Source organism: Lichenostomus cassidix, chromosome 20 (assembly GCF_008360975.1).
Source record: "Lichenostomus cassidix isolate B80296 chromosome 20, HeHo_3.0, whole genome shotgun sequence".
Taxonomy (NCBI): Eukaryota; Metazoa; Chordata; class Aves; order Passeriformes; family Meliphagidae; genus Lichenostomus; species Lichenostomus cassidix.
The window spans coordinates 11,141,903-11,157,735 of NC_139500.1; the positions used below are offsets into that span (position 1 = coordinate 11,141,903).

Below are 15,833 nucleotides of genomic sequence, written 5' to 3' on the forward strand. Positions count from 1 at the left end.
ACAGCAGCCTGTGCATCTCCTGAAAGGTTTTCCTGACAGACAGACAGACAGACACCTCCTAACTCACCACTCACTCGGGAGCTTTGCTGGGCTCCCCAGCACCCAGAACAGTCTGTTCCATCCCTCCCTTTCTACCCAGCTCATATCCTGATCTTTCCAGCACACTGAGTCACTGATCTGGGACTCCTGGAGCTTTCCTGAGTTGCCTGGAACAAGAGGTTTCTGCTCCCAGAAAGAGGCTGCAATCAGAGAAACATCTAGACCTGCAATTACAAGGGATCTAAAAGGTCCCTCTGTTTAAAAATCCAGCTGTTTCTGTACCCAGTGAAACAATTAATTCTGCAACTGAACGCAGAGGGGGTTTAAATGCAATAAAACACTTTTAAATTCAATGCTCTTGCTTTGTTAAAAGGCAACGGCAGCATTTTGAAGGAAAAATATCAGTCAGAAGAGACTTGCAGAAGTCAAAAAGGTTCATTAAGGTCATTCCATTTTGTTTAGGCTCTTTAGAAGTGTTCAGTCATTATGGAATTAGTGCTTCTGGCTGCCAAAAGACTTGCTGAAGGTTGTGCTTCTGAATCCCAGCCCAGCTGGCACCCAAGCAGTGGATATGAAAACTGCAGTGGCAATTTGGGTTATGGGGACATCTGGCAGGGAGCTGCAAGGATGATGAGGGACCTGAGAAGAAAATCAGTCCCAAAGGAAAGCAAGTGCGATGTAAGTGGAATAGACAGTGTGATTATTTTGTAGCATTTTAGAAGCTTACAACATTTTTTTAAAACAGAATTGGAGAGAAAATACAGCATCCAGACACAATGTATCAGATTGTAATGGTGATGGTGAGGAGGGAACTATTACCAGGAGGAAGAGGTGGGGTTTTATTTGTTGTTATTAGGAGGGTTTGTGCCCAGAAGAGTCTGAGACTCTCAGTTGCACAGTTCCTATATGTAAATTGAGCCAGCTACTTGCAGGTGTAATGCAGGACCTGCCAGCACTAATTCAAGTTCCTAAAATAATAAGTGCTTCGGAGGAAATTTCTGATTTAACAAATGCTCATAGGAATTTATGTTTGTTTCTCCCTAATAACAGCAAGACACTTGCAGAGCTGCCAGAGAGCTGCAAATTCACTGGAACATCACTGAATCTGCCAGGACAGAGCAGAATTCCCAGTGACAGTGCACAGGAATTGCATGGGCTCCACCTGCATGGATCCCCATGTTCCAAAAGGAGCAAACCACCTGAGAGTGCCTTGCCATTTCCCCAGGTTATGTGCAACTGCTCTCCTGGATTTTTATCTCCAGCTGATGGACTTTCCATGGACAATGGAAGGTTCTGTATGAATTTTCATAAGGAGGAAGGGACAGGAAAGGACAATATTTTCATTCATGACTACCTCCAGGCACTCTGGTTCTCACAGTGTTCCTAGCACTTGGATGTTCATCCTTCTGGAGATGAGGGGGAGCAGGAAAAGGAGGAAGAGTTTGAATTCACCTTGACTTCTCTTTGTCTCCAGCTGCCAAATATTCAGGGAATCATTATCAGAAAAGAAAAATTTGTTTGTGCCTCCGCTGAGACTCGAGCAGTGACATGACTTCAGGGGCAAAGGCACTGTCATGATGCATCACAACCCTGCAGGCATTAAAGTGTCTCATGCAGCTGCTCAGCCAGAAAAGCTGCTCAGATTGCTGAAGTCCTTTCAACAAGCTGAGCCCAAGGCAATATTTTAGTAAGAAACTGCTTCTTTAAAAATTAAAAGGAGTTATTTTTGCATCATTTGCATCATTTGACTTGGGTTATTTTAAATATGTTCCATTATAGGTCACCTGTGTTGCCAGAAAAAAAAATGGACTTGTAACTGATTCTGTTCAGAATAATTCCTTTAAAATAATTCCTTTAAAACACCCAGCTTTATTGCCTAATTCCTTACCCAGACACCTCCAAAAACCATGAAATGATGAGGGTTAGCTCTGTTTTAGCACTGACAGATGATTTGCACCCTGCACACATTGCCATAAGTGTCTCAACAGTGACCAACAATGACTCCATACTGAGTCGAGGATTTCAGCCTGGCTGAAATGACATGAGATTAGCAAAAGGAATTTCTATTCATGTATTTAGTGTTGTTGTATCAATCTCAGTCTACACTTTGTGAGCTAAGACCTTAAAGTGTCCTGTAACTACAGGAGGAAGTTGCATCCCTTGCTCAGTGATTTTAAACATGTTTGGCTTTTTCCATTTGGCTGTGACAGAGACAGCCAGTGCTAGCAAGGAGATCTGGGAGTGGCATGCTGGAAAATATACTGGTAAATGTTTTTTTTACATGACTTTAGTCAGGGGATTTATTCGCCTTTGCCTGGGAAAAGCAATTTTAAGTTACCAAATACTAAGAACTACACAACTTTGGACCAATGAACATTAAACCAATGAAGTTCTATGGGTTTTGACTGTATAAGGTTTAGGGAAAATCTTGTAAAATCCATGTGCCATGGAACGATTCTCTCTGCACACCTGGCCTATGCATGGATTAAATGATTGCTATTGCACATCCCAGCCAGAACAACATCCTGGCCAGAAATAAATAATGCCTTGACTCTAACACTAAGATGCTGCTGGAGGGTTTTTGTTTTTCCTGCAGTTTCAGTGACAATGTCACAGGAAATGCTGTCCCAAATGGAGAGGCTGGATGGGAAGGGGGAAGGGGCAGAACCTCATTGGTGGTGGCAGAGCTGCTTCTTACACCTGTGGCTTTTCTAAAGTAACTTTGTACAAAAAGCACTAAAGAGATAGTGAAATATTGGTTCTTGTCCTTCTGTGTCAGAAAATGTTGCACTAATCCCCAAGGAGGGTTTTTACATCAAGGTAAAAGCAAAACTTTTTGTCACTTTCTCTAATCTTACAGAGGTAAATACTGAAGCATGAACTGACACATGCTCAGCCAGCACTAGTGCACCATTTTCTGCTGTTTAATCCCAGTGCCCTTACCCTCCCTTGTAGGACTCTTTCATTTCACATGATCCTCTAAAGCAGTCCCTCCTTTTTCACTCCTGTTTCACATATTTGGGTGTGCTCAGCATTATGGAGAATTCCACCAGAAGCACATGACAGCAGTAACACTCCCTCACCTTCCCAAGAAACATCACCTCTGATACACTCTAGAATCACATTTAATTGCTTATTTCTCATCCAGCACAGCATGGTCAATGATCAGCCCAGAACCTGCTCTACACTTTGTTTGGCATTCAGAGAAATTGTTGGGGTGGATAAATGCATCACTGAAATGTTCAAAAAGAGCACTGCAAGATAAGAGTTGCTGTTACATTCTGCTGATATTGCCAGAAGTGCTGTGACTGGTGGAAAGGCAAAGAGGAATCAGTCACAGTGTGTAGGTATAAAACCTAACAGTTTTTTATCTCAAGAAGAAAAAAAAAAAAGAAAGTAAACAGATTTCAGAGCTACTGAAGAAGGAAAAAAGGCAGGAACCAAACACCTGAGACATGTGGCTCTCAGTTTGCCACAAATATTGGAAAGAAACCTTACTCTTTTTTTGAACTGGAAAACTTTTTCAGTGGTAGCAGCAGACTATCTTCAAGATTCTTATCTATTTAAATCAGGCTTCTTTTAGCACCTGCTGAGATGTCTCAGAGCTCAGGATTGGCTTAAACACATATGAAAAGGGCCCCGTGGCACGTATTCCTTGACAACAATCTGTTCTTCTCACCTCATAGAGTGTAATGATGCCATTTGTCTCATTTGGAGGCTTCCACTGCACATAGATCTTCTCTTCAAAAGGTCCTCCTTGGATGGATTCCAAAGGAACGGGTCCAGGAACTGCAGGGGAATAAAAAAAAAACCCCAACAAACTGCATTAAAAACTACCACCAGCTCCAGCTGCACACACATGAGACACCAAAAGACCTCCACAGAGGAAGTTCTGAGTAAAAAATAAATAAAATTAAAAATTAAAATCCCTCAAGGCACTACCATTACCAAGCTACTACCAATGTGAAAGGCTTATTTCTCAACTTTTGGTTCAAATAACAATACTCTAATAAAACCACTAAGTGACAAATAAAATCAGATCCATGAAAATATGACGCTAATTTCAGTAGGATTTTATTCCAGTGCAGCAGAGCAGCAGCAGGGAATTTAATTTGTCCTTCTCCACCCACACAAGAGCAAAACTCTCCACCTAAACAGGCAGACTGCACCTTGCCATGGAGATACTACCGGGCTGCACACCTTTATCAATATGAAAGATTGATTTGCTTAGTAAAGTAACAATGCAAGATTTATATTTCATTACAGCTACAAGGCCAGCTCGAAAATTCACCTACTCCAGCAAAATTTTAATGCTGTGGGAGATAACCAACTAAATGAGCTCCCAAGCCTGTCTGATAAAAAACCTGCTCATTTTTCTGAAATATCTGCCATCCTTTTGTGTCCACCCCTGTGAATTATTTGGCTGGAGGAACCACTTTCCACTGAGAGAAACTTAGGACAGCAACTTCTACAGCCCAGGCAGAGGAATTTAGTCCTTGGTCTGAAATAGCTCAGGTGGTGTAACAACACTTTGAAGCTTTCCATCAGTTCCTCCAGAAAACTGTTCTTTTATAGCCACAATTAATTTTGCTTCTGAGATCTCTGTAAAATGTGATGTCCAGAGATTGGTATTGAGCAAAGCTATGCTCTGGAAAGGAAGGAATTATACATTTTTTTGGGATGCCTTCTTTTGTGAAGGCACAAGAAAAATCAACAAATGCCAGGACTACATTTGTCAATGTGATAAAGGAAGCTGCTGGGTGGTTTAGAATATGAAGAATTAAACCTACAGCTCTTCAGTAGCTGTTCAGTCTGATCTCTGTAATGCCCAAGCACTTCAGGGATCTTTGCCCTTTCCGAGAACATGGCTGTGAAATGGAAATCATTTAAACCTACAAGTTTTACATGCCAAACAAACACACTGGCCAGGAAAAGCTGCTACAAGTCTCATGGCACAGAGGGTTATGTTGTTATTTCCAACCTGAAGATGAGTCTTCCCTCCAAACCCAACCAGCACAACTCACCATCCTCCTCAGTCTGCACCACCACCTCCTCGCTCTCCATCCTGCCCTCGGGGTTGGAGAGGGCCAACCTCAGCCTGATGGTCATGAAGGGCCGCAGCCCCCGCAGGGTGTAGTGGGAAGAAGTCTGGATGAGCTCCTCGGCCTCGAATTTCTGCTGGTTGAAGACGTACTGGTAGTGCACGGTGAGGTTGTAGCTGTGGCAGCGCGTCACGGCGTAGCCGAAGGGCTCCCACTGCAGCGTCAGCTGCCGCGAGCGGATGTCAACCACCTCCACGTTCTGGGGGCCGTGCACCGGGTCTGGGGCAGGAGGAGAGAGAGAAATGGGATTGGGTATTTAAACGAGGCAGCCATCCATTTAATGTGCTTCCTCTCCTGTGTGGAGTGGCCCAGCACTGCGTGGTGCTGGGTGTTCTTGTCTGTATGATGTGTGAGTTAGAGGTTGTGAATGTTGTTGCTTTCAGCCTAGAAGTGAAACTTGAGATAATTTTAGTAGAGGAGGTAATAGAAAAGTGGATCTTTATTGGAGTTCCAGGGGCAGTTCTGGAAGAATATCCACAAAAGTCCAGCCTCACAGGGGTGAATACCTGAGTTTGATAGGTTTGAGGAAATTAGCATAGTTGATCAAAAGCACCAATTCACAGGACAAGTGGTGATGTGATTCCCCCCAAACCCCTTCTCTTCTCTGGAGCCTCCCAGCCCTGTTACTAGTTGGACTTGTTGATGACAGTGTGTCTTCAAGATTTTGTTCTCAACCTTGGCTCCCAGGGAGAAACAAGATAGGAGAGGGGCCTCGTAGCTCTGCAATGGCTTTGGTCTTTCTAGCTGGGGGAAAGGGTAGGCAAAATATTGGCAAGGTTACAAATATAGAAAAGAAAAAAGGCAAAAATCACTCTGGCATCAATGCCAGATGCCCAACTGCATTCTGGCTCCTGAGTTTTCCCTGGAAATTTCCTGTCACAGGGCCCTCAATAGTGGTTTTGCTCCTTATTCCTGTGAAACCTCACTGAATCCAACAATGGCAACAGGATTCCAGCAGGTAAGGGGTGGGCAAGTTGTGCTTTCCTAATTTTTACAAAAAATATTAATGAAAAAAATAATAGTAGTTGATGGCCTACTTGACAGTGCCTAGGGACCTTGGTGAGTCCAGCCTTAAGTGATGCCAACACCCAGGAAATCCCCCTGGGGAAGGAATGGACTCAAGATTCAACTTTGGATTCAGCCACAACCTCTACACCCTCCCCTGCCACCCCAAACCCACTCTGCTCACCCCGAAGCCCAAGAGTGAGAGAATAGAGACTAAGGGACCAACTGTGGGACCCCCAACATCCCAGTGTCCCCCCAGCTGCTAAACTCTTGGATGTTCTGGCAGTGGGGTGCACAGGCAGATCCTGCCACTCCTGGAGAAAGTTTTCTGAGTCATCTCAACCTTGTGCTAATAAAACTTTAATTTCAGATCATTTCCACACCTTGGTCCCATCAAAGTTTCTTTGCTCTTTATTATTCTTTCTACAGTATCTGGCTGAGGTACACTTTGAATATTCATGTGGAGGAATCATTTTCACCTGCTGTTCCTTAATTTATTTTTAACAGCCTAACTCAAATGCTCTGACTACACTCTGCCCTTTATATAAAATATAAATGCATGTGCCACTAGACATGTAGATATAAAGAATGAAGGATGACTGAGTAAAATCAGTGTTTGAGATAAGTCAGATCATAAAAATTCAACAGATGCCATAGTTTGTTTATCTGACATTTCTTCAACTTGTATTTGCTCTTTTGCTCAATATATATCTGGGCGAGGTAATTAGAATATACGTAATTTCACATAAAGTTTCTTAATTTACAGCACAATTTAGGGTTCTGCCCACTTCTCATATTCTCTCACGACTTCAACCTGTGAAAAAGACGTTTTCATGGGAACAAAAAATTTGGAAGGACTCCTGAATACCAGTCACACTTCTTTGAGAGATAATTAAAGTGGGAAAAAACCCTTCTAGTAATTTTTGAGAGTAAAGCACACACCAGACACCCTGACTTCAATCTACTCATGCATAAGCAGAAAATACATTTTAACAACCTGCATATTCTGTATTACTGCTGAAAATCCCCTAAGGACTGGCAATGGGAAAGTATTCTGCATCTTTATATAGATACACACATGTGCAGACACTTTGGAAATAGGATGGATATTAAAAGACCAGGGGTCTAAAGCTAGCAAATATTTTAGGCTTTCATATAAATCATGTCAATCCCTCAGCATCCAGAAAGCACCTCTTAAATGTGAGTGTTTAAATCTGTGTGTCCAAAAAAAAAAAAAAATTTAGAAATTTGGAAGTTTTTATGCATGAATATACAAATATATATACTTAGCATTAGGTGCTAAGCATTGATTTTACCATAAATTCATGAAGTGCATGTTTCTGCAGATAAATAAGGTGAACAAAAGAATGGTTCTCTGAAATGTTTCAGCCTTTGAAACAGTAAAGGGATGCCCAAGCCCCATTCCAAAATGCATCCAAAGGAAACAAAACCAAAACCAAATGCAGATATTTGTCCTTGCCCTGCTGAACTCCACATTATACCAAGCAGCAAAGTGCAGAGCCCAGCTCAGAATGTGGCTGACATGTGGCAAAACCATTTCACACCAAGCCAATAATGCAGGTGAAAATGGCAAGTAACCTCCATGTTAATGTTAAACTGCCTTTATTTTTAAAATTAGTTCTTGTCTTTGAGTCAGTCACGCTATGGAGTGAATCAGCAGTTAGAGAGTGTTTGGTTTATTGATGTCAGACATGCTGACTGTACTTGTGGGTAAGGAACAACTTCATCCAGCATCACCTCACCAACTCATCTGCCCAAAGCTGGGCTAGGGAAGATTCCCTGCCGTTTTTAGCTTCCTTTCTCATCCTGTCCACATTTGCCCTTTCCTTTCCTACCCCAAACTCTAAGTGTTGGAAGCTGCCTCCTCTCAACCAGTTTCTAATCCTGCTCAAAACTCTGCTGGAAATGCTGTAAGCTCCATCACACACATGGTTTGCAGCAGTCTCATGGAGAAAGCAACTGATTTATGGACCACAGATGAGTTTGGGATACAAAGCAAGAAGGCAAAACCCATAGTGCAGAGCCCACTACACCACATTGTCCCAAGAGCCATCTGTTCTCAGGCTGCCAATCCTAAACCAGGTCTCAAATCCCCATATCCCAAGGTGTCCCTGGCTGCAAGGGTAGAGTCTTGACATCTGGTGGCTGTCTAGATTCTTGAGCAGAGGGAGAAAAAGTAAGTAAAAATGACTTCAATTTCAGGTTCAGAGAGAAAGAAACCAAACTGGAGTTCAATCAACAAACACAAGCTGGCCCTGGAAAGCTTTATATTCTCCTTGGTTTTCTTCCCTTGGTTTCAATCCCCTTTTCTTCTGAATACCGAGATTATATAATTTTGAAAATGTTTTCCTGTTGTCGTACTGATTCCCTCCACAATAGAAGCCATTGAAACCTCCTTTTCCAAGATGAGGTTTTGTATTGTTGTTTTTCAAGGGTAGTGGTCCTACTGTCCTCTCTATAAAATTCCTTCTGCCTGTTCCCTTTGTGAGTATTCAGTCTCAAAAGAACTGCAGCACCTATTCCTGCAACCTCACTGTCATTATCCATTTTTCATAATGTTTTCCCCCAAAAGAAAAAACAAATTTATAATTCATCTACAATTCTCTGGTAGTGCTGATATTTGAAACTGGACAAACTTCTCCATTCCTGTATTCATGGAATTATAGCTTCCAAATAATGCAAGAAAATATCTGAAAAGTTGTAATTTTGTACTTGGCTAGTGGAATAAAAGCTGCTAATACATATCTCAGCTTCAACTAAACAAAGATCCCCAGCAAAGCAAGGCAGAAACACACTGCCCCAACTCAAATACTTAAGAGATCAGATATTGGTGTAAACCGTGTAATCTGAAGTAAAATTTCTACATATCCTGAGACATTGGGAAAACAATAAAGAAAATTCTTAAGAAGCTTAAGAAAAATCTGCCACAGTTCTACTGAAAGGAGTCTGGAACCCACGCAAGGAAAATTGCAGTCTCTGGGATTTCACTGTGCAAATGCTGTATTTTTATTTCAGCCTGGTTGAACCATTAATTTCATTTTGAACGTTCACATCAAAGTCAAGGACTGAACAGTATTTTTTAACACCACCTCCCCAGTGATGTTTCTCTACCTGTCATTACTCTGGTGGGCTGCAGCAAACACTCAGCAGCCAGGAACTCTTCTGGAATCCTTGGGATGTGCAAGGCTAGAGGGGTTTGGAACTCAAATCGGATGAGGAGCAGCTGAGGGAGCTGGGAAAGGAGCTCAGCCTGGAGAAAATGAAGCTCAGGGGGACCTTGTGGCTCTGCACAGCTGCTGACAGGAGGGGACAGCCAGAGGGGTCAGGCTGTGCTCCCAGGGAACAGGGACAGGGTGAGAGGGAACAGCCTCAAGCTGTGCCGGGTGAGATTCAGGTTGGATATTAGGGAAAATCTCTTCATGGAAAGGGTGATCAGGTGGAAGAACAGGCTGCCCAGGGAACTTTTGGAGTCACAGTTCCTGGAGGGATTTCAGACATGTGTAGGTGTAGCACTTGAGGACATGGGTTGGTGTTGGGCTGGGCAGTGCTGGGTCAACACTGGTACTCCATCCTAAAAGGCTTTTCCAACCAAAATGATTCCATGATTCCAAGTGGCCTGAATGAAACAAACTCTTCCAGCAATCCTTCCATGGAACTCTGTGCTCCCAGTCTAGCTAAAAAGACATTGTTGAGCAAACAATGCTCAGAGGCTGCTTTTTCTGCCATCAGAATTCCACTGAAAAGCTGACTTTTAAGGCCAATTTTGCTCTTTCCTTATTGAGTGTCACAGAGCTCATTTTGTTCACTGCCGTCCTCTCGCTCAAGGTGAGGCACAGAAAAGAAAAGGTTGGTTTGGATTATCAATAACAATTGTCACAGCTTTCTAAGCCTCCATCAGGAGAAGAACAGAGAGGAGAGGAAGCTGTAGGGGGATGCTGGGGTTTGATCACAGTGCTCAAGCCGAGGAGTGAAGTTAAACACAGACAATCAGCTGCTGCCCCCGGGTTAAGTACCTGCTGCAGGAGCCTAATTACAAGAAATTGCTGCTGTCAGTAAAGACATGACAGCGAGTGGAGATGTCCCTCCTCATCTGGGGCCCTGTGCCCATGTCCCCTGACCCTCTGGACAGCAGGAGGGAGAGTTTATTAGCAGTGCAGGTGTCCACTGATTAAATTCTTTTTCCCAGCAGCAGGTTACAGAGACTGAGAATTCACAAGGGGAAGAACAATGAGCATGGCATGAGCAGCAGCTCATCCTGAACTGATGTTTTCTGATACAGGGAGAGAGAGAAAATAGGTGTAGCTGTGAATTCTGCCTTCCCTCTGCACACCCACATTGAGATCCTCAGTCAGCTGCTCCAACCAGTGCAGCCCATCCAAAATCTGAGCACCCCAGTAAAATCCCCAGCCCTTCCTCTGGGCTGACTGGGGGGAGATAAGGAGAAAATTGGTTGCACTGGTAGCTGCTAAGGCCACTAAAACCTGTGTTCTCCCAACTACCAGCACCGTACAGCCTCTCTCTGCAGCCCAGGAAAATATTTAAATACATTTGCATTTACAAAATATAAATTTGGCAGGATCACAGAGTGCTGGAGAAGTGCACAGAATATTTCACTCCCACAATAAATTGAAACAGTGGCCACTTTTCAAGCAACAGCAACAAAACTCCTAATCACAGAATCTCTGAAAGGCTTGGGTTGGCAGGATGGTGAGGATAATCTCATTTAAAGCCCCCTGCCATGAGCAGGGACACTCTGGAGCAGGGTCTGCAAGCCCCATCCAACCTGGCCTTGAACCAGCAGTCAGGAGGGTCCCTTTGCTTCTCAAAGACAGTGTTCTTGTTATATGGGTGGAAAATCAAACAGAAATGTGTCCAACGATGATTTTATCCAGGTATTAGATAAAAGCTGAAGCCTTCTCTCTCTCTCTCCTCTTTATTTTCTATTCCTCCTCTTCCACCCTTAATTTCCACAGGATGAAACAAGCCTAGGGAAACACACGACTATCAAAAAATGTAGCAAGGCAAACAGAGCAAAACCAATCAAGAGGTGTACCTGAAATGCCAAATTCCTGGGGGTGTGGTGATTGAGGGAAAACCAAGCAACTCTACAGTGTGCTGCTCATCTCCTCAAAGAGATCCTGTCAGAATTGTCCCATGAGCACCTCCCATGTCCTCAGCACTGACATTCCTGAGTGATGGACAACTCTGTCCAGCCCTGACGTGCAGCTTGTCCTTCTGTGACAGTTCCTTTGCTGAGCCTCACAGCTCTCACAGCTGCTGCCATCACATTTCAATGCCTCCCAGCCAAAACGGGGGATAAATACCTTTGCAGACATGACAGATGAAAACACTGATTAAATGGAGTTCACCAGGCTTTCAGTGCTGGGAAAGTGTTTTGGCTTTGCCCTTCTCTGCAGAAAGAACATCTGCCTAATATTTGGATCTAATTTTTGCTTTCTTTTCAATCATTTCAGGTATCATCACTGGCCCAAAGGCGGTGCACACAGAGCTGAAAGTCAGCAATTAGACAGAAAGGTGTGTTCTGGAAGGCTTGCAACAGAGAAAAGAGAAGAAAGGAGTGGGACTGACACAATAAAATCAGCAGAGAACAAACAACCTGTTTGTGAGATGCCTACAATCAGCTAAAGCCCCAGCCATGTACAAAGAAATTGATGTCATTACAGCCGATGAACTAAGCTGAGCAATAAAGGAGGAGGAAAGCTGCCACACTGATGAATCTATTATAAAAGAAATAGGAAATAAGTTGGGTAATAGAGTTTGTGGTTAGGTAAGCCAGGGACTGAACTCTGTCCACAATTAACACCATCATTTTAATTCAGTTAACTGCAAATCATTGTTTTCATTGATCTGGCTTTGTTTCAGTTGCAAATTTTACCTAGAATTCTGCACTGAAAGAAACCCAAGGTTTGAGAATAGATATTAAAAAAAAGAAAATATTTGATACCTGACAAATTCCATAAATTCCAGATCTCAGACTCCAACTTTGTTAAACAGAACGAAGCAAAAACAAGTTAAAAACAACCCCAATGCCCCTAAATGGATTTCAGATGTACCTGGAGCCCTCCATTTGTCACAAAATGTGTCTGTCACACTCCCAGACTCAGTCCAGCTGCTGGCCAAGGTCACAGGGGAAGCACAGGCTGGGGAGGGCAGGAGCAGCACAGCCTTCCCACCCCCTGCCCCAGAACTGCTGCAGCCACAGCTGAGCTGCCAAAGCTCCACTTGGAAACAGCTTCAAGAGAATTAAGCATTCATTGCTTTTTAAAAAAAGGTTTATTAGCACTATTTAAAGGAAATTTTTTTTCATTATGCTATGAAATGGCAAAATGAGAGCTTGCTTTCTTTTACACCCCAAACCTATTTTGCCCTAATGCATTTAAAAAATAACAATTTAAAAGAACAATAAGGGGTAATTACTGATTTTATTAAAAACATCTATCATGGATACACATAGCCATGGTATTCCATGGTGGGGGAAAAAATGTACATTATTGAGCATTTTGATGATTAAATACAATAGCATAATTAAATATGCTAATGAAAGTGAGATTAGGAAGCAGGTAAACCACTTGGTTTTTGCCAAACAAAAGTAAAACCTCTGGTTTTACAAATTTATTTCATTATGCATAAATGAAATATTTATTTTAACTGTTTGTTTTACTAACATGTACATGCATTTATTTTTATTATCTCTTCCTCTGTGTGCTTTGCTGTTATCTTCAGATGGAATAAGTGGAGGAGATTTAGAGTAACACAGAAGCTAGATCCTGACAAAACATAAATTATCTCTATAAAAATTAATAAGGTAATCAAAAGAGTAAGTAAAAGAGAGGCTTCCTCTACACAGTCACGGGGCTGTTCAATTATTCTGAGCAGCAGAAAAAGGTGTTGCTCTTTCAGGCAGGTTTTCCCTCATTTAGAAATGTGGGTTCTTTTTATGTTCTTTTTAACCTGCAAGGGAAATTCTCAATGTTCCTTCCGAATCCTGTCCTTCAACAACAAAAATTTTAAAAAAACTAAAAAATATTCCCAGCTCTACTTGTTGATCTGACAGAAGAAGATTCTACAGTTGATGAAAGAGTGGCTTTTGGAGCACTGCTGGAAGAGCCAAATTGTCCTAAACCACTGGAGGCCTTGACAGCACATCAGGGGAGGTGAACCTGTCCTGGGAGACACATCTGGAGTGATCCTGCCCTGGGAGACACATCTGGAGTGATCCTGCCCCTCTGCCCAGCCCTGGGAGACACATCTGGAGTGCTGTGCCCAGCTCTGGATCCTCAGCCCAGCAGCACAGCAGCTCCTGGAGCATCTCAGTGCCCAGCAAAGGCTGAGAGAGCTGGAGTTGTCCCTCCCTGGGGATATTCCAGCCCCATCTGGACACACTGCTGTGCCCTGTGCTCTGGGATGGCCCTGCTGGAACAGGGAGGTGGCACCAGATGACCCCACTGTGGTCTCTTCCAGCCTGACCCATGCTGGGATTTATCAAAGAATGCATATCAATAGTGAAGAAAAATAGATCAAAATTAAAAATAAAACAAAAACCCCTATAAACTCACTGGAAAGCACTGCACAGAAAAGGAATACAAAGGATGAAAAATTCCTCCACACATCATAGACAAGGCAGGAAAACACTCAAAAAAGGGATCTTGCCTAACAACAGCCTGCATTCTCACTGTGGCTAATGGAAACACTACCTTTGGCTTTCATCATACCTCCCAAAAGAACACAAAAATAAAAAGACAGTGCCAAGCTTTCAACATTCAATTAATATTTAGGATGTCAGTCAAAGGAGGCAGAAAGCTGTGCTTGTCTGGGGATACTCAGGAGTAGATGTGCCTCATTCATTGTTTATGTTCCCAATCAGGGCACCACTCTGTATTAAAGAGAACAAGACCACCTAATGGAAACCTCACTGCCTGGGGAAGTGTGAGGTACCAGAGTACTCATCAAAATAAATTCTCCTGTGAGAGCAGTTTATTGATTTGTGTATTTGACTCTCTTTGGGATTATTGTTCAATTACTTTTATCCTCCGAGATGAAAGCAGCTGAATGTAACATCAAAAGCAGATAAAAAGTCGCATGTTTCAAATTTTCTTTCAAATCTCCATAACATCCATTACACATCTGATTTTCAAGAGGGCCCTCTGAGAGAAACAGCAGAGGGTAACTCCATCAGACATACAGCTCTCATCTGTATTTTCCTTAATTATTCTGGCTGAGGCATATTCCCTGTAAAACACATCATTTGTCCTTGAGAAGTGACAGTCTGCAGAAACTGTGTCTCCCCTTTATCAGGTGAGCTGCTTGTGAATTGTTGATATGATTAGTGATTTATCAAATGCAGAATTTCCACTACTAACTTGTAGCACTGCTGAAGAGGTTAAAACATGGTCGTGGTCGTGGTGAAGAGACCATAAAAGTGTAATTTTGCTGGTTTGCATTCATTCCTCACTAAAGGTTTTTCATGCTCTGCTTACAACAACAACAACAAAAAAGATATTTTTAATTGCCAGCCCTCCGTTTTCACTGTGGGACATGGACTGACATAATTTCACAATAGACAAATTCACAATATTTTCCCACATGATTGCACATGTCACAAGCAGTGCAGCACCTGCAATCAGGCTCTTGCCACCCTTTGCAGAGGCAGCTGTAAGCAGAGTTTGCCTGGTGCTCCTCTCCCCTCACAAGGTGAGCTTTGCTGGGCAGTCACCAGACAAAACTGGCCTGAGCTCCCCAAATATGATAATTCACACACTGCAAGCCTAAAATTCCAGCAGGATGATTTTATAATGAATAGTGCACTGGGATAACAATTTCTGTGGGGCAGGGATGTTAAAACCACAGCTCAGCTTGCAAAAGATGCCCTCAGTGCTCACAACCCTGGGTGTAAAAACCCATCAGAGCTGACCTCAGCCCCAACCACACCAACAGCATTAACAAGAGTTTTGTTAAAGCTCAGCATGAAGTAAAATGATGAATTTAAATAAATAATTGCACTCCCAGCTCTCATTGCTGACCAGCTGCTGTTTCCTCAGTTCTAAGAGGAGCTCTCCATGCTATAGCACACACAGGTCAGGGAGGCAATCCAGATGTTCTCTGCACTCTCTGGCCTGCCCAGATGTGAGCAAGGCTGTGCTCTGAATGCCCAGGGCCATCAGGGCTAGCCACAAATGGGACCAGAAAGCCACTTGGACACCAGTCAGAGATGGAGCACTGCAATTCCAGCCCATTGCAGCTGGATTTTTCCTGAGTTTGAGCTGTTCATCTGCTCTGAAAGTACTTTTGTCCTTTGTCTCAGAGTGTTGTGAAAATCAGGTCTTTGCAAAGCTGTTTCCAACCAGCCTGTAAAGCACATTGGTTTGCTTTTAGTGATGCAATTACAAGGGGAAGGCAGTCATGAACATTAGTGAACTTTAAAACATTGTTTCTAGGGCCAATAGACTTTACCCAAAGGGATATTAGTGCTCCACCTCAACACTGCAAAAAAAAAAAATCACTTTAAAACTTACAGCAACACATTTCAAGTCCATTACTATGCATTTTCAAATGTCATGCCTTGAATGTGACAGTCAAATTCCTGAATCAATCAGCCAAATGGAATTACTTCACTCAGAAATTCACTCAGAGATTCCCTTCACTCAG

General features: G+C 42.8%; 1 protein-coding gene across 1 annotated transcript in view; it reads right to left on the minus strand.

Annotated features, from left to right (window-relative positions):
- Nucleotides 1–15,833, minus strand: part of PTPRT (protein tyrosine phosphatase receptor type T) — a 416,079-nt gene that overhangs the window by 145,696 nt on the left and 254,550 nt on the right. The window contains exons 8-9 of the mRNA XM_085079316.1: nucleotides 5,064–5,360; nucleotides 3,719–3,828 (exon numbers count right to left, since the gene is read on the minus strand). Of these exons, the coding sequence (XP_084935442.1) occupies nucleotides 3,719–3,828; nucleotides 5,064–5,360 (407 nt within the window). The remainder of the gene's footprint in view (nucleotides 1–3,718; nucleotides 3,829–5,063; nucleotides 5,361–15,833) is intronic.